The sequence below is a fragment of the Caretta caretta genome, chromosome 27 (genome assembly GCF_965140235.1).
Source record: "Caretta caretta isolate rCarCar2 chromosome 27, rCarCar1.hap1, whole genome shotgun sequence".
NCBI classification, from domain to species: Eukaryota; Metazoa; Chordata; order Testudines; family Cheloniidae; genus Caretta; species Caretta caretta.
Window position 1 is genome coordinate 3548119 of NC_134232.1, and position 27829 is coordinate 3575947.

General features: G+C 47.7%; 1 protein-coding gene across 6 annotated transcripts in view; it reads right to left on the reverse strand.

The window, feature by feature from the left end:
- Nucleotides 1–27829, reverse strand: part of LOC125626575 (uncharacterized) — a 33254-nt gene that overhangs the window by 1972 nt on the left and 3453 nt on the right. The window contains exons 2-7 of one of the 6 annotated variants that reach the window (XR_012666180.1): nt 26930–26998; nt 26182–26394; nt 25540–25562; nt 23660–23775; nt 23337–23369; nt 11292–12256 (exon numbers count right to left, since the gene is read on the reverse strand). Coding sequence is in view for 5 of the 6 variants with exons in the window: in XM_075123598.1 (XP_074979699.1) it covers nt 11418–12256; nt 23337–23369; nt 23660–23775; nt 25540–25562; nt 26182–26394; nt 26930–26998 (1293 nt within the window). In the remaining variant the exon portion in view is untranslated. Of the gene's footprint in view, nt 1–7368; nt 12257–23336; nt 23370–23659; nt 23776–25539; nt 25563–26181; nt 26395–26929; nt 26999–27829 lie in introns of those variants that run through there. The other 5 variants (XM_075123599.1, XM_075123600.1, XM_075123598.1 and 2 more) reach the window with 5 other exon arrangements.

Here is a 27829-nt window from a genome sequence, read left to right on the forward strand (position 1 = left end):
GATTTTTCCTCTGGCCAGGAGGGATTTTAAAGGGGTTTACCCTTCCCTTTATATTATGACAGGGCGAAAACAGATTCCCCACTTGCCGCCTGTGCACTGTCCTCCTCCTCCTCCTCCTCCTCTTTGTCCTCCAAAAAGCCATCCTCCTCGCTCAGTGCTACTCTGCCCTTGCAAGTGTCCACGGACAGCGGTGGGGTCACCCCCCATAATTGCATGCAGCTCACGGTAGAAGCAGCATGTATGGGGCTATGACCCAGAGTGCCCGTTCACCTCCCTGGCTTTTTGGTACGCTTGCCTGAGCTCCTTGATTTTTGTACGACACTGCTCTGTGTCCCCTGGAGACTTTAGCGTATGTATTTGCATTTCTTTTTTTGGAACATAGTTCTGCCATAGCAGATTCATCTCCCCAACATGCGATGAGATCCAGTACCTCCCGTTCGGACCATGTTGGAGCTCATCTGCAAATCCGGGACTGCGTGATCTCTTGAGATGGTGGACTCTGCATGGTCGCCTGTGATGGTGGACTGTGCTGATAGTGACGAAACAGGAAATTCAAAAGTTCCCGGGGCTTTTACTGCCTACCTGGCTAGTGCATCAGAGTTGAGAGTGTTGTCCAGAGCAGTCACAAGGGAGCGTTCTGGGATAGCTCCCGGAGGCCAATAACGTCGAAGTGCGTCTACAGTACCTGTAACCCGGAACTGTGATCTCGATTTTAGCGCTACTCCACTTGCTGAGGTGGAGTACAGAAATCGGAATAAAGAGCCCTTTAAATTGAAAAAACTGGTTTGGTCGTGTGGACGGAATCAGTTTTATTTCGAAGTAACTCGGCTAATTCCGAAATAACCGCGTACTGTAGACCCCAGGCCTAAGTGTGATTTGCTTTATTAACACAAGTACAGCAGTCCGGGAACAGAGGCAAACAGCACACGGGCAATCCCCTCTTCCCGAAATCTCAGCATGCACCAATGCCTGCTTCCCAGGAAGCTACTCTGTGCCAAGAATTGCCTCCGAATACAGAAGCTGCCGTCTGCCACAGCTTCTATCTTAGGACAACTGCATCACTGAATGCAGAACAAGATTGTCTTCCAAAGAGACTGAACAAGAACTCATCAGCCCGTGTAACAAGAAGGGCCACCTGGTGCTGCTCACCATAATAATACTTCCAGAGGGAAGAAGCCAGGAGTTCTTGGACGAGAGGGATGTTCAGCATCCAAAGCCTGTTTCGCCCGGGGCTGCCCTGCTCAGACTGTGAAGCGTATTGACAGTAAAGGGCATAATAATAAGCAAAGATCCCTCAGATGACTCTGCCAAACCATTCTCCACCATAGTACCTGTGCAGAGAGCCCTGAAAACGGTTTCATACCTCTATCTGCATCGGGGGTACATAGGTTCTCCTCTTTCTTCTTCTGGAGGTCACATGCTGCCAATTTTCTTCCCCGTTCTGCACTGCCCTCTCTGATTCTTCAGCATGCTTTGCCTGCAATACCAAACACTGACTTCTATCCAGAAAGTCTTCATTTTCTCTGATGCAACGCAGGGTTGATATTTGGGTCACTAGTCCTTTAACCTTCTCTTCCAATATGGAGACCAGCTTGCACTTCGTACAGACGAAGTCGCTTCTATCCCCTGGGAGAAAGACAAACATGGCTCATGGCACAAACAGGTCACAACAGCTGATCACTCACTATCCATATTATCTTCCTTCTAAGAGCCTCTTCAGGTGTTGTATTTACTGCTCACAGAAGCCTGAAAGGCAAAAACTCTGTAGGAACTCCCCCCAGGCAAACTCCCTCTGTTTGTTCACCACTCACTCAGTTCACAACTGGCAGCTTTTTTATAAGTCTGCTGGGTCAAAGCAGTTGCTCCGGCTCAAAGCCTTCCCTCCAATCAACCACTCGAGGCCCACCTGGAACACAGCACTCCCAATTCACACTTTTCAAACAAACTCACACACGGTCAAACAGTCATAGAATCATAGAATATCAGGGTTGGAAGGGACCTCAGGAGGTCATCTAGTCCAACCCCCTGCTCAAAGCAGGACCAATCCCCAACTAAATCATCCCAGCCAGGGCTTTGTCAAGCCTGACCTTAAAAACTTCTAAGGAAGGAGATTCCACCACCTCCCTAGGTAACGCATTCCAGCGTTTCACCACCCTCCTAGTGAAAAAGGTTTTCCTAATATCCAACCTAAATCACCCCCACTGCAACTTGAGACCATTACTCCTTGCCCTTTCATCTTCTACCACTGAGAATAGTCTAGATCCATCCTCTTTGGAACCCCCTTTCAGGTAGTTGAAAGCAGCTATCAAATCCCCCCTCATTCTTCTCTTCCGTAGATTAAACATTCCCAGTTCCCTCAGCCTCTCCTCATAACGCATGTGTTCCAGTCCCCTAATCATTTTTGTTGCCCTCCGCTGGACTCTTTCCAATTTTTCCACATCCTTCTTGTAGTGTGGGGCCCAAAACTGGACACAGTACTCCAGATGAGGCCTCACCAGTGTCGAATAGAGGGGAACGATCACATCCCTCGATCTGCTGGCAATAAGGATAAGTGCAGGGTCCTGCACTTAGGACGGAAGAACCCAATGCACAGCTACAGACTAGGGACCGAATGTCTAGGCAGCAGTTCTGCGGAAAAGGACCTAGGGGTGACAGTGGACGAGAAGCTGGATATGAGTCAGCAGTGTGCCCTTGTTGCCAAGAAGGCCAATGGCATTTTGGGATGTATAAGTAGGGGCATAGCGAGCAGATCGAGGGACGTGATCGTTCCCCTCTATTCGACATTGGTGAGGCCTCATCTGGAGTACTGTGTCCAGTTTTGGGCCCCACACTTCAAGAAGGATGTGGATAAATTGGAGAGAGTCCAGCGAAGGGCAACAAAAATGATTAGGGGTCTGGAACACATGAGTTATGAGGAGAGGCTGAGGGAACTGGGATTGTTTAGCCTGCAGAAGAGAAGAATGAGGGGGGATTTGATAGCTGCTTTCAACTACCTGAAAGGGGGTTCCAAAGAGGATGGCTCTAGACTGTTCTCAATGGTATCAGATGACAGAACGAGGAGTAATGGTCTCAAGCTGCAGTGGGGGAGGTTTAGATTGGATATTAGGAAAAACTTTTTCACTAAGAGGGTGGTGAAACACTGGAATGCGTTACCTAGGGAGGTGGTAGAATCTCCTTCCTTAGAGGTTTTTAAGGTCAGGCTTGACAAAGCCCTGGCTGGGATGATTTAACTGGGAATTGGTCCTGCTTCGAGCAGGGGGTTGGACTAGATGACCTTCTGGGGTCCCTTCCAACCCTTATATTCTATGATTCTATGATTCTATGCCCCTACTTATACATTCCAAAATGCCATTGGTCTTCTTGGCAACAAGGGCACACTGTTGACTCATATCCAGCTTCTCGTCCACTGTAACCCCTAGGTCCTTTTCTGCAGAACTGCTGCCTAGCCATTCGGTCCCTAGACTGTAGCGGTTCATGGGATTCTTCCATCCTAAGTGCAGGACTCTGCACTTGTCCTTGTTGAACCTCATCAGATTTCTTTTGGCTCAATCCTCCAATTTGTCTAGGTCCCTCTGTATCCTATCCCTACCCTCCAGCGTATCTACCTCTCCTCCCAGTTTAGTGTCATCTGCAAACTTGCTGAGGGTGCAATCCACACCATCCTCCAGATCATTTATGAAGATATTGAACAAAACCAGCCCCAGGACCGACCCTTGGGGCACTCCACTTGATACTGGCTGCCAACTAGACATGGAGCCATTGATCACTACCCGTTGAGCCCGACAATCTAGCCAGCTTTCTATCCACCTTATAGTCGCTGCAACTAGCACCAGTCAAACAAATGGTCACAGCAGACAGACACTCGGATATTCACCCCACCATCTCACAACACAGCACCCCCAAGGCAGCACTCACAGTAGCTCTTCTCGGACGGTTCCCAGACAAACTCCCTCTGTTTGCCTCTCCTGCCCCAAATCACAAAATCTCTGGGGCCTTTGAAAATCCGAAAAGCTCCGGGGCCTCAAAAAATCTGAGATATTGCAAAAACTCGGGGGACTCTGAAAATCCCCGAAATCCAGGGCCTAAAAATATACCAAAACTCCCAAAAGCTCTGGGTCCTCTGAAAATACTAAAAGCTCCACAGCAGGGACTCCAAAAATAAAAAAAATCCCAAATGCTCTGGGATTTCTGAAAATCCCCCAAACCCTAAAATCTCCATGGGCATCCAAAAATCCTAAAAGCTCCATGCCCTTTGAAAATCGCCAGAGCACTAGGGCACCTAAAAATCCCAAAATCCAAAAAGCTCTGGGGCTCCAAAAATCCCCCAAATCCCAGAAACTCTCCAACCTCCAAAAAACCCTAAAATATCAAAAGCTGCAGAGGCCTCCAAAAAATGAAAAAATCCCTGAAGTCTGGGTGTGATGTTCTCCTGGTGTTATCTGGACCAGTGATCTGCTAGGGCACTCCAATCCTCGACTCTGGGAGCCAGCTTCACCCTGCTCTGCTGTGATAACCCCCACTCCTGGGCTGTTGACACACAGCCTCTGGCATGTAAGCTGCTCCTTGGATTGTGCAACCAAATGACACTAGCCAATATCTCCAGTCCCAGACACAACCCTAGGAACCTCTGTTTTGCAGTATCCAGGTGTGCCCACTGGATGTTGCAAGCTTATATGAGTTTGTCAATTTAACAAAAAAATTGATATGTACCAGGCTTGTTATCCCAATGGGAGTCTCTGACATGCTTAAAACCAAACACACTGTTTCAGGTAGAATAAACAAACAAATTTATTAACTATAAAAGATAGATTTTAAGTGATTATAAGTCAAAGCACAAGAAGTCGGGTTTGGTCAAATGAAATAAAAGCAAAATGCATTTTAAGCTGATCTTAACACTTTCAGTTCCCTTACAAACTTAGATGCTTCTCACCATAGACTGGCTGGTTGCCCTTCATCCAGGCTCTCCCCTTTGATCAGTGCTTCAGTCGCTTGGTGGTGATGTCTGTAGATGGAGGTAGACGAGAGAGCCAGCATGGCAAACACTCTCCCTTTTATCATTTTCTTTCTTCCCTCTTGGATTCCGCCCCCCCTTCAGGGTCAGGTGAGCATTACCTCATCGTAGTCCCTGACTGACCAAGGGAAGGGGGGTGACTCACTCGAGAGTCCAACAGATCCTTTGTTGCTGCCTGGGCCAGTGTCCTTTGTTCCTGTGAAGCTGGGCTGGGTTTGTCCCATACATGCCCTGATGAGGTGTGAACTACCCCTCTGCTCCTGGAGAGTTTTGCCTGGGCTTGTTTTAAGCCATGAGGTCACATTTTCAGCCTCATAACTATATACATGAAATTATAACCTATAACATCACTATAACAACAATTCTTAGTGCATCATGAGTGTTCCGAAGACACCCAACATGACAAACTTTGCATTGGATACCATACAATCATATTATAAGGATGAACATGGAGGTGCAGGGTGTTCCCCCGAGATACAGAGTGTCACACCGGGCCCTCCAAAAAGCCGCAAAATCCCAAAACATCCCAGGCCTCAAAAAATCTCAAAACTTCCAGTTCCTCCAAAAATCCAGACCACGAAAAGTCCCAAAAATATCAAAAACTTCTTGGCATCCATAAATCCCAAAATCCCCAGGGCCTAAGAAAATTCCCAAAATCTCAAGTTCCTTGCGGCTAGAAAATAAAATATAAAATAAAAATCCCAAAAGTTCCAGGGCCTCAGAAAATCCCCCAAATCCCAAAAACTTGGAGTCCTCCAAAACCCCCAAAGCCCTGAGACCTTGAAATATCAAGAAAAAAATCACCAAAACTCCATGGTCTCTGAAAATGCCCCCAAATCACCAAAACTCTGGGACGTACAAAAAATGCAAAATTTCCCAAATCTCCAGGGCCTACAGAAATCCCCCAAATCCGTAAATCTCCAGGGCCTTTGCTGCAGGGCCTGTAAAAATCCCCCAAACTCTGGGGCTTCCAAAAATCACAAAGGCTCAGGGGCCTCTGACCATCCCATCAGATAAAGGGCCTCCAAACATCCCAAAAGCTCTGGGGCCGCCAAAAAATCCCCAAATCTCAAGAAAACAATATATCGAGTTAGTTTGACAGGATCTATTCTCCATAAAGCCATGTTGACCTGTGTTAATTACATTACCCTCCTTTAATTCTTAGCTGATCAAATCTCATATCAGCTACTCCATTATCTTGCCCAGGATCGATGTCACGGTGTCAGGCTTACGAGGACCTGGGTTGTCCCATTTACCCTTTTTTAGCTTCCTTCCAACCTTCCAGAGCTTCCTCAAGGCTTCAAGACTATCAATGTGCTGCTGATCTAGTGTACTATTGGCTGCTGTGAGAGGAAGGGGCATCACTGTGGGGGGGAGGGAACATGGGTGCTGTCAGGGAGAGAGGCTGTGGGGGAGGGGTATGCTGGGTGTCACTGTGAGGGGAGGGGCTGTGAGGAGGAGAGGCTATGGAGTGTGACTGTGAGGAGGTGGCCCCATGGGGAAGTCACTGTGGAGAGGGTCTGTGAGGGGGAGGGGACGTGCGGGTGTCACTGTGAGGGGGAGGGGAGATGCATTGTTAGTGATGGGAAAAGTACAGAGAAGGGCAAGAAAAATGATGGCGGGTATAGAACAACTTCCACCTGAGGACAGATTAAAAAGACTGGAACTGGTTATCTTAGAAAAGAGACAATTAAGGGGGCATGTGCTAGAGGTCTATAAAGTCAGGAATGGTGTGGAGAAAATGAACAGGGCAGTGTTATTTATGCCTTCAAATAACACAAGGACAAAGGGTCACCAATGAAATGAATAGGCAGCAGATTTAAACCTAACATAAGCAAGTACTCCTTCACGCCACACACAATCAACCTGTGGAACTCATTGCCAAGGGATGTTGTGAAGGCCAAAAATATAAGGGCTTGTCTACACTGCTGCTTAAGTCTATGTAAATTATGTTGCTCAGGGTTGTGAAAAAGCCACCCCCTGAGCGACGTAACTTACATCAACTTGAAGCAGTGTCTACACCAATCTATGTTGGTGGGAGACACTCTCCCGATGATACAGTTTCCACCTCTCATTGAGGTGAAGTGCTTATCCCGACGGGAAAGCGCTCTTCACCAGACACACTGCAGCAATGCTGCTGCGCAGATATGGTATGGTAGCATAGACTAGCCCTAAGTGCATTCAAAAAAGAATTAGAGAAGTTCATGGAGGATCCGTCCATCAATGGCTATTAGCCAAGATGGGCAGGGATGCAACCCCTGCTTTGGGTGTCCCTAAACTACTGACTGGTGCTCTATCCTGGATTCTCAGATGTCTGTGAGTGTAGAGAGAGAGAAAGAGTCACACACACACACACATATACAAATTTGCATTTATAATCACTGGAGTCTTGGCACAATGCCCAGCTGATTACACAAAACAAAACAAACAAAAAAACCCTGTTAAATCTGTTGGAAAATAAGAGTTGGTCTAGTTCGCACAATCCGTGCACACAGAACTAATCCCACTGATTTCAAAGACTAAAGTCCGAAGGATTGGGCCTAGTAGCAATGCTTTCTACACGTAGGGCATGAAACTATATTTGAAACATTGTTTGGATGTAACAATTTATTTGAGAATTGAACAAACCAATTTAGTTTAATACCAGGTGCATGTTGTATTCTGAAGCAGTCTATAAAAAATAATGATTAGGTTTGTTGAAAAAAGGTAACAAAGTGAACAAATGATGAGGTAAAAATGGAGAATTGTGGTTAACAAAAAACCCTAAACAAACAAAACACAATAAAATATATTAAACATACATGTTTTCTTCCAGTACATGAACATGCAGCACAGCACCCGGTAATACTTTTTTTTCACTCAGTGGGGCTAATTTTTATTCTTATATTCAAATTCTGTTTGTATTCCTGCTAATTCTGAAAATACACTATGCTACTGTATAAATTAGCATAAGAACACAATCATTTCACTTTCAGTGGTGCTTCTGTATTCTCTGCTGAGAAAGCTCTAACTCATCATCATACATGAAGAGGTTCTCATATTTACATATGGTCTATCACATGTTCTGTCTAGTTTAAGGAACGTGGGGAGGTGGACCCAAAATTCTTTAATCCGGACCTGCCTGGGCCACAACTGTTTTGGGAACCAAATATTTTTCCTAGTTCCAAGTCACTTACTGGGAAATTCTCTCCCCAGATCATCTGACACAATATTGACCCAACCAACTTAACAACAGTGTGATCATATCCAATTACTTCAGCTGGTTGCACCATTTGTGGTGTACTGTTGTTCACCATTTCAATATGGAGATTTAAAATACACTACTAGTTCCTTGGTAGCATGCCCAATAAATTGGAGTATTCTCTCCCGGTGACTGAAATAATTTCCTCTATGTCATCATGGAGGGATGGGAAAACCCACAAGACTATTTTAGCAAATGGTAATCTGTTTCAAAATCTGATCCACATTGTCCAACAAAATATCCAATCATGTGACCAAACGGCATTCAGGAAAGAGAAAAATCCACAATGCAGAGAAACTTACCAACAGGAGAGTGGGTTTGTGCGGGGGGTGGGGAGAAAACCTGGATTTGTGCTGGAAATGGCCCAACTTGATTATCATACACATTGTAAGGAGAGTTTCAGAGTAACAGCCGTGTTAGTCTGTATTCACAAAAAGAAAAGGAGTACTTGTGGCACCTTAGAGACTAACCAATTTATTTGAGCATGAGCTTTCGTGAGCTACAGCTCACTTCATCGGATGCATACCTTGGAAACTGCAGCAGACTTTATATACACACAGAGATCATAAAACAATACCTCCTCCCACCCCACTGTCCTGCTGGTAATAGCTTATCTAAAGTGATCATCAAGTTGGGCCATTTCCAGCACAAATCCAGGTTTTCTCACCCTCCACCCCCCCACACACAAACTCACTCTCCTGCTGGTAATAGCCCATCCAAAGTGACAACTCTCTACACAATGTGCATGATAATCAAGGTAGGCCATTTCCTGCACAAATCCAGGTTCTCTCACCCCCTCACCCCCCTCCAAAAAACACACACACAAACTCACTATCCTGCTGGTAATAGCTCATCCAAAGTGACCACTCTCCCTACAATGTGCATGATAATCAAGGTGGGCCATTTCCAGCACAAATCCAGGTTTTCTCACCCCCCACCCCCAGAGCTGTAGCTCACGAAAGCTCATGCTCAAATAAATTGGTTAGTCTCTAAGGTGCCACAAGTACTCCTTTTCTTTTTGTAAGGAGAGTGATCACTTTAGATAAGCTATTACCAGCAGGAGAGTGGGGTGGGGGGGAGAGAAAACCTTTTGTAGTGGTAAACACCCATTTTTTCATGGTTTGTGTGTAAAAAAGATCTTTTGTACTTTCCACAGTATGCATCCGATGAAGTGAGCTGTAGCTCACGAAAGCTCATGCTCAAATAAATTGGTTAGTCTCTAAGGTGCCACAAGTACTCCTTTTCTTTTTGCGAATTCCAGTGTAATAACCTCCTCTCGAATTTCATAGTGTATATCTAATGATTCAAAAGTCAGGAGGACAAATTCTCCCACTGCGTTTTCCTATGATCCATACAAACCTGCTTTACTCAACATCACCTCATTATTATTTTCAAAAGTTTTAGCATCCTTGAAATGGGGAAAAACAGGCAGCCTTTCCATCCGCTCAGCAGGAAAAAGCCCCAAAGTCACTTTTTCAAGAACTGGAAACTGGGATTTAAGATCAGAACGATCACACTGGCTTTGGGATCCACTCAAATTTCCCCTCTACATCTGTGACACTTTAATCTCCAGTCCTTACAAGTATGTGATTCCTAAGCACAGAGAGCAAAGAACAGTGTGTCACATGACACTTTGGGAGGTGGAGGGACAGAATAAATTCTAAAGCCGGAGTGGTGAGGGAGTATCATGGTGGTGATGGGGAAGGAAAGAATCCCTCCAATTCACCCTGTCTCCTTTGTGTATCACAGGCAGAAATGACACTATTTTTTTGTCTCCCTGCGCCTTCTCTTTGTTATAAATATATTTTAAATGAGAAAAATGGTACAAAAATAACAACTTTGTGCACTACCTGGAGAAAGTGAGAATAACAAGGAGTGAGACAATCTGTCCACAAAGGGTGAACTCAGTTACTCTGACAATCACTCTACTAGTGGGGGAACAATAATACTCCTGGGGGAATTCTGCGCCACTGTGCAATGCAGAATTTTGCAGAAATCAATGTTTTTTGCACAGAATTTCCTTTCCCTTGCAGAGAAATGGGCTGCAATGCTGCTGGCCACCAGCAGGGGCCACTGGACCTGGCTGAGCCCTGATTGCAGATAGAAGACACTGTGGGGGTGGGGACGACGGGGGAGAGAGTAGAGAGTTTCCGGCAGCTGCAGTTCACCGCACGCCCAAGGGAAGGAGAGGGTGGTGTGCAGGAAACTCCATACAAGCCTGGGACCCAGCAACAGGCTGTTTCTCCCTGTGGATCCCTGGCCAGTAGGGGGCTGGTGTCTGGGCTGGGAGGGCCACGGCTGGGCTCTGAGTGGTAGGGGGATGGGTGCCTGGACTAGGGGGGCCACGACTGGACTCTGGAGAGAGAGGGGATGGGTGTCTGGGCTGGGAGGGCCTGTGGCTGGACTCGGGCGGGAGGGGGGGGTTGTGGGTGCCTGGCCCCCCCTGGCTGGGCTCTGGGTAGTACAGGCAGAGAAACTGGAACCAGGTTGTCATAGGGGTTTCTTTAATTCTCTGCTCCTGGGGGAAATTTTGTGTGTGTCTGTATTGTTACAGTCATACTTGCTGACAGGTATTTTCAAATAAGTTACCAAAACAATTGAAACTGGCATGATCATGTAGTGTTATTTTGACAAATAAAATCTGCAGAATTTTCAAATATTGTGTGCAGAATTTTTATTTTTTTGGCACAGAATTCCCGCAGGAGTAAATATAAATGTGATGCTTAGGGTTGTCTGAACTAGGAAGAGTGATGGAGGTTAGGTCAGCTTAAGGAGAAATGTGCTAGCTAACCTCAACCACTTTACCAGAGCTGCTAACTCCATGGAAAACCCTCATTGAGACAAGGTCCAAGTAGATTTTACCTATATGTAGCTAGCTGAAGTCACCACTCTCTCCCTATCTGGGACTGATGGACATTCTTGTCAGGAGGGGCACACACTCCCATGACTTATACAGTGAAGCTACATATCAAGGAATTGATAGAAAGCACGATGGGCTTCACCCCAAAGAAGGGTGAGCGGCAAAAGCAGGCAACTCACCTGAGGGAGCTGAGGGACCACAGTGAAGCAAATGGTGCAAACAGCTTTAAAGCTCACTATTGGAAAATAGCAAATGTATTATAAAAAAAAAACCTTCGGCCAGCCGTAGCCAAGCTATTTATGGGGTTACTCTCCCTTGTGGATCCTCTGATGTGTAATAAGGTGCGAGTTCTGATTGAAACTTTTCCCGCACTTGGAGCATTTAAAGGGTCTGTCTCCCGTGTGGATTGTCTCATGTCTAATAAGGTCTGAGCTCCGAGTGAAGCTTTTCCCGCACTCCGAGCACCTGTAGGGTCTCTCCCCCGCGTGGGTTCTCTGATGCTGAGTAAGGTTTGAGCTGTCAGTGAAGCTTTTCCCACAGTCAGCACAAGTAAAAGGTCTACTTCCCGTGTGGATTCTAAAATGCGTAATAAGGTTTGAGTTCCGATTGAAGCTTTTCCCGCACTCAGAACATGTAAAGGGTCTATTTCCTGTGTGGATTGTCTGATGTGCAATAAGGTTTGAGCTCACGCTGAAACTTTTCCCACACTCGGAGCATTTAAAGGGTCTCTGTCCTGTGTGGAGTCTCCGATGTCTACTAAGATGCGATTTCCGATTGAAGCTTTTCCCGCAATCGCAGCATCTATAGGGTGTCTTGCCCATGTGGATTCTCTGATGTGTACTAAGAGCTGAGCAGCTACTGAAGGTTTTCCCACACTCAGTGCAGGTGTTCTTTCTCTCTCCTGTGGGGATTCTCTGCTGGGCTGCGGTTTCCTGGAGGTCCTTGCCACTTCCCCGACAATCCCCCGGCTGTTTTCCCGGCTGCCCCTCTGGCCAGTGCTGACTCTCATGCCCTTTTCTCCGCTCACGACTCCAGTGAACGTTCTTTTCAGATCTTTCTGGAAACATCCCGGGTGGTTCCCTGTGCTGTGTATCTCCCTGCTGAGAATTCTCCTCCTCGTTCTCACTCACTGCCCGATCACCTGCTGCAACAGAGAGAGAATCCAGGCATGAGTCGTCCCCTGCTCTGGGGAAGGGGGAACAAACCAAAATAGCTGCTGGAGAGATGGAAAAAATCAGGGGCGGACTCCTCCCGAACCTTTCCCCAGAGGAGAGAGGACAGGGTCAACCTGCCTCCAGGCCAGGGGAAGGGCAGCCGGGGAGGGAGCTATGCCGATGTCAGTGAGGGTGGGTGCGAAGCTGTGACCTCCTTCATGAGGATGCATCACATGCTGGGGACAACCCTAAACTCAGAGTTCACAGGGTCTTTATAGGGAATCCCAGCGCCCAGTGACAATGAGTCCTACAGAAGCTGATTCCAGTGCATATGCCCAGCCTGTCCCAGACAAAGGAATGTTGTTTTCCTGAGGCACCTTAGAGACTAACAAATTTATTTGAGCATAAGCATCCGACGAAGTGAGCTGTAGCTCACGAATGCTTATGCACAAATAAATTTGTTAGTCTCTAAGGTGCCACAAGTACTCCTTTTCTTTTTGTGGATACAGACTTACACGGCTGCTACTCTGAAACTTGTTTTCCTGTGTCTCCAATGGAAATTGAACCAGGTAATTCCTGGGAGGGCAAAGAAAAGCAATCTACATATGCCATAAACCAAACCATCAAGCTAAACCAAGTGCGTGGTGGGGTGGGGGTGGGAGGAGAGACCATTTAGCACTCATGACGGGGAATGCAGCCTGCACACCAAGGAAGCCTTCCTGGCTCTTGGCACAGAGACAACAGACTCTGGGTCACATACCCAAAGGCAGACACCCATTCTGGCATCCATTACCTAGGGGACAAAGGGGGAGCAGCACCCTTTGAGATCATGCAAAGTGGATCTTTTTGGCCTGAAAACTCAGGGTAGCTGGAATGGACTACAGCTGAGAAACCTGCTGAGACAAAGATTGGAACTTGCTGATGTTTTAAGTTTGTGTCACGAGAAAGAGTATTTCGTTTTGTTTTACCCGTAACCGTACCAGTGTCTTCTATTCTTATTTAGTATCATTGAAATCTCTGGTCTGTTAATAAACTTATTCTTGTTTTATTACAAAACTATCTCAGTGCTGTGTATTAAACTGAAGCGTGAAGTCATCAACTAAACTACCAGGCTAGCGTGGGCTGTGTCTCTTTGGAGGCAGCGAACTTAACGAGGTCTGTGAGCAGACAGGTTCAGTTTTGGGGCGACCCAAGACGGAAGGGCTGTTGGTGCCACCCTGCTAGGAGTAGCCAGGCTGGGGGAAGCCAGGGCGAGGCTGTCATGCTGTGAGCAGGCGGCTGATGGCAGAGCTCTGATCCAAAGTGGCACAGCACAGAACCACCCAGGGTTCCAGGGCAGGCAGTGACAGAACCCCTACCCGTCTGGGTGAACCCCCAAAGCACCACACTGCTGTAGTAGGACAGGATTTTCACACAGCTTGCTACTTGACTGAGGTTTACACTCCAAACACAGTTTTATTATTTTCTATTTGTTTATTTCAACAGAACAAAACGAGGAATTTTAAAGTAAGCAACAGCAAAGTAACTGCAAAGTTACAACTGGCCAGATTGGAGGCTGATCACGCAAGTTACAGGTCTATTTGGGTCTATTTGGCACTTGTTAGGCCTCAGCTGGAGTCCTGTGTGTGTGTCCTATTTTGGTCACCGCTGTATAGAAAGGATGTAGAGAAACTGGAAAGGATCCAGAGGTGAGCAACAAAGATGATCAAAAGGATGGAATGCAGCCATACGAGCAAAGGCTGAAGGAATGGGATATATTTAGTTTGGAAAAGAGGAGACTGAGGGGGGACATGATAGCGGTCTCCAAATACTTGAAAGGCTGCCATAAATAAGATGGAGAAAAGTTGTTCTCTCTTACCACAGAGGGCAGGACAAGAGGCAATGGGTTCAATTACAGCATAGCAGGTTTAGACTAAATCTCAGGAAAAACGTCCTCTCTGTGAGAACAGTAGGACAATGAAACAAACTGCCTAGGGAAGTCATGGAAGCTCCTTCACGGGAGGTTTTCAAAAAGAAGCAGGAGAGCCATCTGTCTAGGATGGTTTAGACACAACAAATCCTGCATCTTGGCAGGGGGTTAGACTAGATGACCCTTGTGTTCCCTTCTAAGTCTTTGATTCTATCATCAGAAAGATAAAGAGTGGGAAGCTGCAAAAACAGCATGTGGACACTGAAAATGGAAAGCCACACAGTGAGACAAAGAAAGTAAACACCAAACATGGGAAACGGACCAGAGAGCCAAACACTTAAGATGGGAGTTGACGAAGGAGACAAAGATACGATCAGAAAGAAACTCAAGAAAAGGATAGAGAGAAGGGGTATAACCTGAACACAGTGAATAAGCATGGACAGATCTCAAAGCCCACAGGTACTTCTCTTCCCAAGGAACACCCAGATGGACAAACTATGCCCTACTTACGAAGAGTCAGATTGTATCGAGGAATGCCTTACTACTTTTGGGGAAAGGTGTGGAGGTTTATGACCAGTTATTCTACCTTTTTGCACACGAACATTTCACAAGAATATGCTCTGATGAAATCAGAGAAGCCATTGAGGATAAAACTTTAGGTTCTGTTCAGGAAGCAGCCAATCTGGCTGACTCCTATGTGCAAGCCAGAGCATCTAGTGAGCACAAGACACAGAAAAAAGGGCAGAAGTCCAGGGTAAATAAGGGATCCAGGTTTACCCCTGGGAAAAGGGAGGGGTTGAGAGCAATGTTCCCTCTAATTTTTTCTATTATTCCATGTGCGGAATTAATTTTGTTATGTGCACCAATATTGAGGTAAAGTTTATTACATATAAGCAATAAACAGGGCCATCAAACTTACAGGGGTGGGATGGGGTGGGGAGATTGCTCAAATGCAAATTATTCTGTTTCCCCACAAACAGCAGTGGAGGAAAGAGCATGGAGCTTCTTTTACCACCGGACTCCATGTCACCTCACAGCTTGAATAAACTTGACTTTGAGGGGTGACCCTCAGAAGAATCCATTTCAAAGGTTACTGGTCTATAAAAATGGGGGGGCTGGACCTAAAGTGATAAGCAATTGAATCCACTGATTGTGGATTTTTATAATACAGTAATATTGTGTACAGAGTGAGCTCTTTTCTGACAGCTAATGACACTGGCGATTAATATCTTTGCGAAATGTCTGTATTAACAGTGTATGAGTACATATGACAGGTTTCAGAGGAACAGCCGTGTTAGTCTGTATTCGCAAAAAGAAAAGGAGTACTTGTGGCACCTTAGAGACTAACCAATTTATTTGAGCATGAGCTTTCGTGAGCTACAGCTCACTTCATCAGATGTTTACCGTGGAAACTGCAGCAGACTTTATATACACACAGAGAATATGAAACAATACCTCCTCCCACCCCACTGTCCTGCTGGTAATAGCTTATCTAAAGTGATCAACAGGTGGGCCATTTCCAGCACAAATCCAGGTTTTCTCACCCTCCACCCCCCACACAAATTCACTCTCCTGCTGGTGCTAGCCCATCCAAAGTGACAACTCTTTACATAATCAAGTAGGGCTATTTCCTGCATAGATCAAGGTTTTCTCACATCCCCCCCACCCCCATACACACACAAACTCACTCTCCTGCTGGTAATAGCTCATCTAAACTGACCACTCTCCAAGTTTAAATCCAAGTTAAACCAGAACATCTGGGGGGGGGGGTAGGAAAAAACAAGAAGAAACAGGCTACCTTGCATAATGACTTAGCCACTCCCAGTCTCTATTTAAGCCTAAATTAATAGTATCCAATTTGCAAATGAATTCCAATTCAGCAGTTTCTCGCTGGAGTCTGGATTTGAAGTTTTTTTGTTTTAAGATAGCGACCTTCATGTCTGTGATTGCGTGACCAGAGAGATTGAAGTGTTCTCCGACTGGTTTATGAATGTTATAATTCTTGACATCTGATTTGTGTCCATTTATTCTTTTACGTAGAGACTGTCCAGTTTGACCAATGTACATGGCAGAGGGGCATTGCTGGCACATGATGGCATATATCACATTGGTGGATGTGCAGGTGAACGAGCCTCTGATAGTGTGGCTGATGTTATTAGGCCCTGTGATGGTGTCCCCTGAATAGATATGTGGGCACAATTGGCAACGGGCTTTGTTGCAAGGATAAGTTCCTGGGTTAGTGGTTCTGTTGTGTGGTATGTGGTTGTTGGTGAGTATTTGCTTCAGGTTGCGGGGCTGTCTGTAGGCAAGGACTGGCCTGTCTCCCAAGACTTGTGAGAGTGTTGGGTCATCCTTTAGGATAGGTTGTAGATCCTTAATAATGCGTTGGAGGGGTTTTAGTTGGGGGCTGAAGGTGACCGCTAGTGGCGTTCTGTTATTTTCTTTGTTAGGCCTGTCCTGTAGTAGGTAACTTCTGGGAACTCTTCTGGCTCTATCAATCTGTTTCTTTACTTCTGCAGGTGGGTATTGTAGTTGTAAGAAAGCTTGACAGGGATCTTGTAGGTGTTTGTCTCTGTCTGAGGGGTTGGAGCAAATGCGGTTGTATCGCAGAGCTTGGCTGTAGACGATGGATCGTGTGGTGTGGTCAGGGTGAAAGCTGGAGGCATGCAGGTAGGAATAGCGGTCAGTAGGTTTCCGGTATAGGGTGGTGTTTATGTGGCCATTGTTTATTAGCACTGTAGTGTCCAGGAAGTGGATCTCTTGTGTGGACTGGACCAGGCTGAGGTTGGTGGTGGGATGGAAATTGTTGAAATCGTGGTGGAATTCCTCAAGGGCTTCTTTTCCATGGGTCCAGATGATGAAGATGTCATCAATATAGCGCAAGTAGAGTAGGGGCTTTAGGGGACGAGAGCTGAGGAAGCGTTGTTCTAAATCAGCCATGAAAACGTTGGCATACTGTGGGGCCATGCGGGTACCCATAGCAGTGCCGCTGATCTGAAGGTATACATTGTCCCCAAATGTGAAATAGTTATGGGTAAGGACAAAGTCACAAAGTTCAGCCACCAGGTTAGCCGTGACATTATCGGGGATAGTGTTTTTGACGGCTTGTAGTCCATCTTTGTGTGGAATGTTGGTGTAGAGGGCTTCTACATCCATAGTAGCCAGGATGGTGTTATCAGGAAGATCACCGATGGATTGAAGTTTCCTCAGGAAGTCAGTGGTGTCTCGAAGGTAGCTGGGAGTGCTGGTAGCGTAGGGCCTGAGGAGGGAGTCTACATAGCCAGACAATCCTGCTGTCAGGGTGCCAATGCCTGAGATGATGGGGCGTCCAGGATTTCCAGGTTTATGGATCTTGGGTAGTAGATAGAATATCCCAGGTCGGGGTTCCAGGGGTGTGTCTGTGCGGATTTGATCTTGTGCTTTTTCACTAATCCACAGAGGTCTCCCTGCCAACACTACAGAAAGAGGGATTCTAGATGGACTCCTCCTGAAGGTCGAAACAGCAGACTGGACTTCTACATAGAGTGCTTCCGCCGACGTGCATGGGCTGAAATTGTGGAAAAGCAGCATCACTTGCCCCATAACCTCAGCCATGCGGAACGCAATGCCATCCACAGCCTCAGAAACAACTCTGACATCATAATCAAAAAGGCTGACAAAGGAGGTGCTGTTGTCATCATGAATAGGTCGGAATATGAACAAGAGGCTGCTCGGCAGCTCTCCAACACGAGTTTCTACAAGCCATTACCCTATGATCCCACTGAGAGTTACCAAAAGCAACTACAGCATTTGCTCAAGAAACTTCCTGAAAAAGCACAAGATCAAATCCGCACAGACACACCCCTGGAACCCCGACCTGGGATATTCTATCTACTACCCAAGATCCATAAACCTGGAAATCCTGGACGCCCCATCATCTCAGGCATTGGCACCCTGACAGCAGGATTGTCTGGCTATGTAGACTCCCTCCTCAGGCCCTACGCTACCAGCACTCCCAGCTACCTTCGAGACACCACTGACTTCCTGAGGAAACTTCAATCCATCGGTGATCTTCCTGATAACACCATCCTGGCTACTATGGATGTAGAAGCCCTCTACACCAACATTCCACACAAAGATGGACTACAAGCCGTCAAAAACACTATCCCCGATAATGTCACGGCTAACCTGGTGGCTGAACTTTGTGACTTTGTCCTTACCCATAACTATTTCACATTTGGGGACAATGTATACCTTCAGATCAGCGGCACTGCTATGGGTACCCGCATGGCCCCACAGTATGCCAACGTTTTCATGGCTGATTTAGAACAACGCTTCCTCAGCTCTCGTCCCCTAAAGCCCCTACTCTACTTGCGCTATATTGATGACATCTTCATCATCTGGACCCATGGAAAAGAAGCCCTTGAGGAATTCCACCACGATTTCAACAATTTCCATCCCACCACCAACCTCAGCCTGGTCCAGTCCACACAAGAGATCCACTTCCTGGACACTACAGTGCTAATAAACAATGGCCACATAAACACCACCCTATACCGGAAACCTACTGACCGCTATTCCTACCTGCATGCCTCCAGCTTTCACCCTGACCACACCACACGATCCATCGTCTACAGCCAAGCTCTGCGATACAACCGCATTTGCTCCAACCCCTCAGACAGAGACAAACACCTACAAGATCCCTGTCAAGCTTTCTTACAACTACAATACCCACCTGCAGAAGTAAAGAAACAGATTGATAGAGCCAGAAGAGTTCCCAGAAGTTACCTACTACAGGACAGGCCTAACAAAGAAAATAACAGAACGCCACTAGCGGTCACCTTCAGCCCCCAACTAAAACCCCTCCAACGCATTATTAAGGATCTACAACCTATCCTAAAGGATGACCCAACACTCTCACAAGTCTTGGGAGACAGGCCAGTCCTTGCCTACAGACAGCCCCGCAACCTGAAGCAAATACTCACCAACAACCACATACCACACAACAGAACCACTAACCCAGGAACTTATCCTTGCAACAAAGCCCGTTGCCAATTGTGCCCACATATCTATTCAGGGGACACCATCACAGGGCCTAATAACATCAGCCACACTATCAGAGGCTCGTTCACCTGCACATCCACCAATGTGATATATGCCATCATGTGCCAGCAATGCCCCTCTGCCATGTACATTGGTCAAACTGGACAGTCTCTACGTAAAAGAATAAATGGACACAAATCAGATGTCAAGAATTATAACATTCATAAACCAGTCGGAGAACACTTCAATCTCTCTGGTCACGCAATCACAGACATGAAGGTCGCTATCTTAAAACAAAAAAACTTCAAATCCAGACTCCAGCGAGAAACTGCTGAATTGGAATTCATTTGCAAATTGGATACTATTAATTTAGGCTTAAATAGAGACTGGGAGTGGCTAAGTCATTATGCAAGGTAGCCTGTTTCTTCTTGTTTTTTCCTACCCCCCCCCCCAGATGTTCTGGTTTAACTTGGATTTAAACTTGGAGAGTGGTCAGTTTAGATGAGCTATTACCAGCAGGAGAGTGAGTTTGTGTGTGTATGGGGGTGGGGGGGATGTGAGAAAACCTTGATCTATGCAGGAAATAGCCCTACTTGATTATGTAAAGAGTTGTCACTTTGGATGGGCTAGCACCAGCAGGAGAGTGAATTTGTGTGGGGGGTGGAGGGTGAGAAAACCTGGATTTGTGCTGGAAATGGCCCACCTGTTGATCACTTTAGATAAGCTATTACCAGCAGGACAGTGGGGTGGGAGGAGGTATTGTTTCATATTCTCTGTGTGTATATAAAGTCTGCTGCAGTTTCCACGGTAAACATCTGATGAAGTGAGCTGTAGCTCACGAAAGCTCATGCTCAAATAAATTGGTTAGTCTCTAAGGTGCCACAAGTACTCCTTTTCTTTTTGAGTACATATGGATACTCAACGATATTATGCTTTAACGTCTGTGGCCAAACAGGGAGAAGCCGATTCCCTCCGAGGCAGGAGAGAAGGCAGCTATCTACCTGTCTCCGCTGTAAATTAAGCATGGTAGAACCAAAACACCCTATTTACAAACAGGGGGGCGGAAAGTTCACAGGAAGGGAATGAGGACATCCTGCCTCTTGAAACACTGAGCGCAGGAGCACACAAAAGGCAAAGTATGATAAAAATGCCTGTCGATACTCTTTGGACGTGGTGGATTTAGTATTAGTGCGACAAAGACAAAAAGCAAACCTCCTAGGAGGAACCCTACGAAGTTGTAGAACAAGAGAATGATCCCCAAAGTAATGCGGTCCCACACTACGTGTTATTCTATGTTAATAGGCTTAGAGCCTGTCACAATAGTGAAGCAATTGTGACTACGGTGTGCTGTGAGGAAGGAAGGTCTGAGGCATCCTGAATGCCAGGGTGACTCGTCACTTGGCAGGACTGAAGTATGCACAGAGCTAACACCCACTCAGAAGGCAGAGATCTTGGCTGTTCTGCAAAGCCGCAAGCAAGTGTTCTCAAACATGCTCGGGATGACTCATAAAATATTCCATAGGATTGACACGGTGGGACCCCAGCCTGCCTCTAGCAGGGCATCCAGGTAATGTACAAAAACAAATTTGTGAAGAAGTACAAAATGCTGGATACAGGAAATTAAAGAGTCTGGCAGCTCTTGGGCCTCTCCTGTGATGTTGGTCCCTAAAAATGGTAAGCTGCGAGGTATTGTGTTGATTCTAGAAAACAGAATGGTGTCACAGTCCCTGATGCATCCCGTAGGCCAGAGATGATGAGACGTTAGACACTTTGGGTGAAGCAAAATACCGTAGCACAATTCATCTCGTCAAATGGTATTGGCAGATTCCCTTGGACAACAGTTGTGACAACCAGGATCCAGTCATGCCAAGGGGAGAACAGGAGATCCGAACCACAAAGAATAAGCAACTGAATCAACTGGTAGTCATCTTGATCGATCGGTCCTTCAGCGCTCATTTAGATTGCGCCGATCACAATAGTAGCTTTCCATTCTTCTCTTATCCTTCCTTCTCCAGGTGCGGCCATGTCTCTGCATGATAAAATCTTCCCATCTCTTTGGAGGTCGGCAGAGTGGTCATTTCAGTTCCCGTAGGTACCTCTCAGCGACAGCTACAGTTCATCGATTCTCAGTGAGCCTTGCTATATTCCCCTGCCCATCGCATTTTACTGTACCTGCTTTCAACAATGATGTCCTGCACTCCACTCTGCTGTCTGATGATATCATTGGGGACTTGGTCCCTGATTAAAATCCCCAGAATTCTTCTTTCCATCGCCCTCTCCATGACAGAGGGGTTGTTGCTCCTCTATCTCGGTAAGTGCCCATGTTTCGCTGCCGTAGAACATTGCCGGCACTACTGTAGACTTGAAGAAGTTGGCACGTGTTGCCTTGTTGATTTTTCCTTGGAGAACATCCTTGATAGAATTGAATGCACGCCAGCCAGCTTCCTTTCTTTGCGACAGTTCGCCTTCCCGATCGTGGTGCATGTTAATTTCTTGGCCCAAACAGACGTATTGCTCAACAACTTCTATTTGTTCCCCCTTGACTATTATTTGGGCTTTTGGCAAGGCCTCAAACCGCATACATTTCGATTTAGAGCGGTTCATTTTCAGTCCGACTTGGCTGCTTTCTGTGTCAAGCCCTTGCAGCATTTTCTGTCGTTTGATAGTGTTTCTGGCAATCAACACACTATCATCCGTGAATCTGAGGTGCTTTAACTGCTCTCCGTTGACGCTGATTCCACCCTTCCAGTTCATCCACCTCATTACCATTCTGAGGCAGGCTGCACACAATGGTGTTGTGTATAAACATACGTCAAGTGAGGTGTTTTAGGAAAGCCTGTAATGCTCTGAATGTTATGGTCAGTAGGGTCTGTATACAGAGTCTGGTTATGGCTGGAGCAGCTCTGGGGCCAGCCACTGCTCGGCGGCCCCCGGCAGCTGGCCCCAGGGACTACCCGAGCAGCAGCCGGTGTGGCTGGCCACGGGACCCGCCCGAGCAGTGGCCCAGGGGTGGCCAGAGCAGCCTCTGCTCAGCGTTCCCCAGCTGCTGGCTCCCTGTGGGCTCCCCGCTAAGATTTAATCAGGGGTATTTATAGTAAAGGTCACGGACAGGTCACAGGCTGTGAATTTTTGGTTGTTGCCTGTGACCTGTCCATGACTTTTACTAAAAATACCCATGACTAAATCATAGTCTTAGTCATGGCCCCCAGGGGGCTCAGGAAAGACAGTCATGAGGGCCAGGAAATACTGAAAGTTTTATTAGGACCTAAATAAAGAAAATCTCATTGCCTCAGGCCCTGCGCACTCTTATCCCTCAAGGGCAGGGATTCTCTGTCAGCCTCTTGAAACACACACCGTGAAGGCTGAACACCCTTCCATAGGTCTGTTCTTACTTTTAGAGTAAATGTAAGAAAGTTGCAAAAATTCCTTACCTCAGATAGGTTTCAGAGTAGCAGCCAGGTTAGTCTGTATTCGCAAAAAGAAAAGGAGGACTTGTGGCACCTTGGAGACTAACAAATTTATTTAAGTATAAGCTTTCGTGAGCTAACAAATTGATTTGAGCATAGCTCACGAAAGCTTATGCTCAAATAAATTTGTTAGTCTCTAAGGTGCCACAAGTACTCCTTTTATTTTTACCTCAGACAAAGAATCGCCAATGTGAAGTGTGAGAAACACTGATCTCCACTAGCGAAGCCCCCTCCTCTTTCAGGATGAGCCCCTATACAACTCAGTGCTCTCTTCCCTTCCACAGCCAGTCTGTACACAGTATAGCAGCCCCATGTCTCATTCAGGATCAGTCTAGACAAGGGATAGCTTGGTTCCAGTCCCTCACTCCTGAGACTCTGCGGCCGCCCTGTGGCCTTTTTCAGTCGCTCATTAAAGCTGCAGACTGTCCTGTGTATGGATGTTTCAGCCTCGTCTCCCCATTTCACACCACTCAGGTTCTTGTTCCTTTCCTCAAAGGGAACTGTGCCTGTCAGCTCAGGATTCACTCTGACCCCCACCAGACATCATCTCAGGAGTGATCTGAGCAGTCACTGTTCCACCGCTTTCAGGTTTATCTCGGGCTGGAGGCAGCAATCCCCTGCCGCTAACACGGTTCTTGGTCTGAAACCTCCCCATCAGAGACAGAAACGTACCTGTGTTGCTCTCCAGCTCCAGTCGCAGAGTCTCTGGGGAAGGAGAGGATGGGAGAGGTGAGAATCCAGGCCCTCGCGTTCATGGGCATATTCCTATTGGTTACTAACGTGCCTGCTTTTCATTATGAGATGGTGACCCAGAGCGAGGCTGATAACTCAGGCAGAGCCAGCCCCACAGGGCTACTCGCATGGGGAAGGGCAACTCCCTGAGCTGGGGCTCTGAGACGGAGCCCAGGGTCAGCGACATCACTATAGCCCCGACTCCTCCCCACGGCGAGGATCCCTCTAACTAGAAGAGAAGCTGCTGCCAAACTCCAATTCACCTTTGAATCCCAGCAGCACCTCCTGCAGGATGGCACTTTTCAGAGAGAAATCGCTGAGTCTCTTCTCCAGCTCCGCAAACCCCGGCTCTGGCTTCTGAAACAGCCCATCCTCCCTGCTGAGGAAAGCAGGAAGGGTGAGACATGGGTCCGATCTCCAATCCCAGAAGCCCCCACACTCCAGGAAACCTGCATTTGAGCTTTATCATCTGTGATGTCACCTGCCCACAGCTCTGTGCTCTCCATGGGCCCAGAGACATGGGATGTGGGGAGCCACTGAGGCACGGAATGGAGACAGGGTCTGGTGCCCTCTCTGGGACATGCTGGGGTGCTGAGCCACCCTCCACCCTGGGTTATTTCAGTAACAAGGGACACCAGCATTGGGATTATGTGGAAAGGGAGGAGACAGAGACTAAAAACTGGTCGTATCCCATGTGCTCACAGTGCCCACAGACAGAGCCCAGGTCTTCCCCAGGGATTGAACCTGGACCATTTAATGCCAAAAGCCCTGAGAACTTCAGCTAAAGCAGTGACCCCAGGAGCGTCAGCCCCATTGGTGGAGAGCACTGTATCCCACTTTTTATCATTGTCCTTCGGCTAGGGCATAAACTGGGGACACCCAGGCAGAAAGATCAAGGTGGGGAATCTGCCCTTTTAATTACTCTTATTTATAAAGTCACAACTTTTTTCACTCAGAGGGAAAACACCCACTTCTGCTATTTCTACCTGGTTTCCCTGCCTTCCCCCGTCCTTGTCTTTGTGGGCTTGTCTACACTACACAGCTTTTAGTGACAGGCAGTGTCACTACAGCCGTGCCACTAAAAGTCGCGCAGTGCAGCCATTGTTTGTCGGCTCTCCTCCCGACAAAACACTTCCACCCCCAACGAGCGGTGTTTGCATTGTCGGCAGGAGAGCGCTCCTGCCAAGAACGTGCTGTTCACACTGGCACTTGCCACACAAAACTTTTGTCTTTCAGGCTTTTTTTTTTACCACCTCTGAAAGACAAAAGTTTTGTTGTTCAGTTGCCAGTGTAGACATAGCTTGTGTCTCTCCTCTGATCTTCCCTCCCTAGAGCAACTCCCTATTCCTACCTCTCAAGGGCTTCACTCCCATCCCCTCCACTCAAGAGATCAGCAGTGGAATGTTTAATGTTGACCTTCAAGTAACATCATTACAGCTGACACACCAATGAGATTCACATGGGCCAGGGGAGTTCACACATCTCTGAGCCAGGGTTCCAGGTTGTTTCACAGACTCAGGCCTGGTCTGCACTCGAATATTAGGTGGTCTTAACTACATTGCTCAGGGGTGCGAAAAATCCACACCTCTGAGCAGTGCAGATAAGCCAACTTGAGTGCCCCGGTAGACAATGCTAAGTCTAACGAGGAAGTCTCCCATCAACCTACCTACTGCCTGTCGGGGGGGGGGGGTGGATTACCTACGCCAATGGGACAACCCCTCCCGTCGCCATAGGGAGCGTCTACACTGAAACACTGCAGCAGTGCAGCTCCACCGTTTCAAGTGTAGACGAGCCCTCAGGAAGGCGGCATCACCTCCCTTTGCATTTCGGAAGGTTTCTTTGCAACCCTGAAGACTAGAATCCAATTATAAAAAGACAAAAGCTGCACACTGTGAACACGTGACGTAGTCACATAAATACATGAGACAGGCTGGGTCTGGCCCACAGGCCCTATGTTTGCCAGCCCTCATTAGCTGTCAGATAGTAAGAGGCTCTTCTCCGTCCTGAGGCAGCCACTAAGGAAAGACATGATCTCAGGCATTCAGCCAGTGTGTCACAGCGGGGGAAGCGCCGTCGGCAGTGGAATTCCAATTCTAAACCATCGCTTTCCAATCGAACGTGGGAAATGGAGCCCAGGACGTACCTGCTCTCAGTGCATCCCGCACCCTGCAGAGGGGGAGAAAGAAGAGGCTGTCAATGGGCCTGTCCCAGACTGGGGTGGCCTCCTGCTCTGCAGGGGAGTCACCACTGGAGCCCCAGGTATTTGGGGAATTTCAGACACTTGGGTTCACGTTCAGAGAACAGCTGGGACATCTCCCTCCCCCACAGCTGGGACATCTGCCCCCAGCAACCCCAGAAGTCCCTGCTAGGAGGTCACCGTTGGGGAAAGTCTCTCCCCAGGCACTTTACAGGAAGAGAATATTCCCCCTAGTGCTGAGAGCTCCCCCAAGTCCCCTCACACCACTGAACCCACTAACCTGGGACAACATGGGACCTTGGGCCTGGCGGGGGGAGGGTGGGCTGGGAAGTTCACCCTCAAAGTGCAAATGCAGACAGACATTTACAGGACAGGAGAGACGGTCTTGGGGCTACAGCACCCAGGACTCCCAGGTCCCATCCCTGACTCTGCCCCAGACTCAGTGTGTGACTGTGGGCAGAACTGTGTTCCTGTGCTTCGCTTTCCCCTTTGTACAATAGGGATAATGTCCCTGACCCCACCTTGTGAGGTGCATTGGGGTCTAGGGCTGAGAAGCAGCGTATTACCACTGCCATAAGCCAGTCTGACCTGTGGGGATTGGCTCCTCGGCTGCTGCTGCCCCTTCCCTCCCAGAAGGGAAATCTCCCCAGACGGTCTGGAGACGCCCTCATCCCTTCTCTTGACAATGGCTCTGGCTAGCTCTTCTAGCTGGGACAGCAGGAGCTGCTCCTGCTCTTCCAGAAACCCTCGCAGCTCCTTCCACTCCGCAATGATCTTCTGCCGCTCAGCTTCAGTCTGTTTCTGCAACCCAGGGAGAGGGCAGCTTGGTAAGAGGGGAGAATCAGAACTGTGCCTCCCAGCAGATGGGGGAGTTATTTACCAGAACACACTGTTGATGCGGCGGGTGACGGGAGTTCAGTTAGGCCAGGAAGGGTGGAGGAAGGAGGGCGGGGTGAGCTGTCCATGGCTAACAGGAGGGGCTTTTCTCCCAAAACCTCACCAAATTGCACTCAACCAAACTCTTCTTCTGCCCACCCACATTTCCTGTCCTTCTCCCCCGTCTCCCCTAGGTGCTAGAAAGGAACCCTGGTCACTATAATTTCTGACCAGCCCTTGGGCTGGGTCTCTCCAGGCCTCAGACTGACACTCTCCTGCCCAGCAGCTTCTTGGACCCTAAACACATCATGTTGCTCCCACGTCTGACCCTGCCCTCTCCCTGGGCTCCAGTGGGGATGCTTTCCTGTCTGAGGCTGGCTGGATGGGCCCTGCGTTTGGTGTCACTCAGGGCACTCTGGTCCCAGGCAAACCTGAGGGGAAAGGGGCTCTGGGCACCTACCAGCAGCTCCGCGCTTTGCCTCTCCTCCTCGGCTTTTTGCAGACAGGCCAGATGCTCTCCCGGTGCCTCCTGGAAGAAGCGGGGTGGGATGTTACAAACTGCTCGAAAGTGCCTCAGAGCTTTCAGATTTCAGGGTCAAATCCTGCACTGCACATGCCTGTGCAGAACTCCTGGGACTCCGACTTTCTTGCCAGATACAGTTCTGCCTCAGTGAGGAAGATCTCAGGGGCAGTGAGAGCGGGACCAGGTTTTCCAAGAAAGACACAGGACACCCTGGTGAAGTGCCGGGTGCAGCCCAAACCTCAGCCCCAAATATTCCCCAGCTCCACCCACATCCCAAACAACCATAAGAACGGCCATACTAGGTCAGACCAAAGGCCCATCTAGACCAGTATCCTGTCTTCCAACAGTGGCCAATGCCAGATGCCCCAGAGGGAATGAACAGAACAGCTCATCATCAAATGATCCATCCCCTGTTGCCCATTCTCAGCTTCTGGCAAACAGAGGCGAGGGACACCATCCCTGCCCATTCTAGCTAATAGCCATTGATGGATCTGTCCTCCGTGAACTTATCTAGTTCTTTTTTGAACTGTTATAGTCTTGGGCTTCACAACATCCTCTGGCAAGGAGTTCCACAGGTTGACTGTGCATTGTGTGAAAAAAATACTTCCTTTTGTTAGTTTTAAATCTGCCGTCTATTAATTTCATTTGGTGAGCCCTAGTTCTTGTGTTATGAGGAGTAAATAACACTTCCTTATTTACTTTCTCCACACCAGTCATAATTTTACAGACTTCTATCCTATCCCCTCTTAGTCGTCTCTTTTCCAAGCTGAAAAGTCTCAGTTCTATTAATCTTTCCTCATACAAAAGCCGTTCCATACCTCTAACCATTGAATCTTT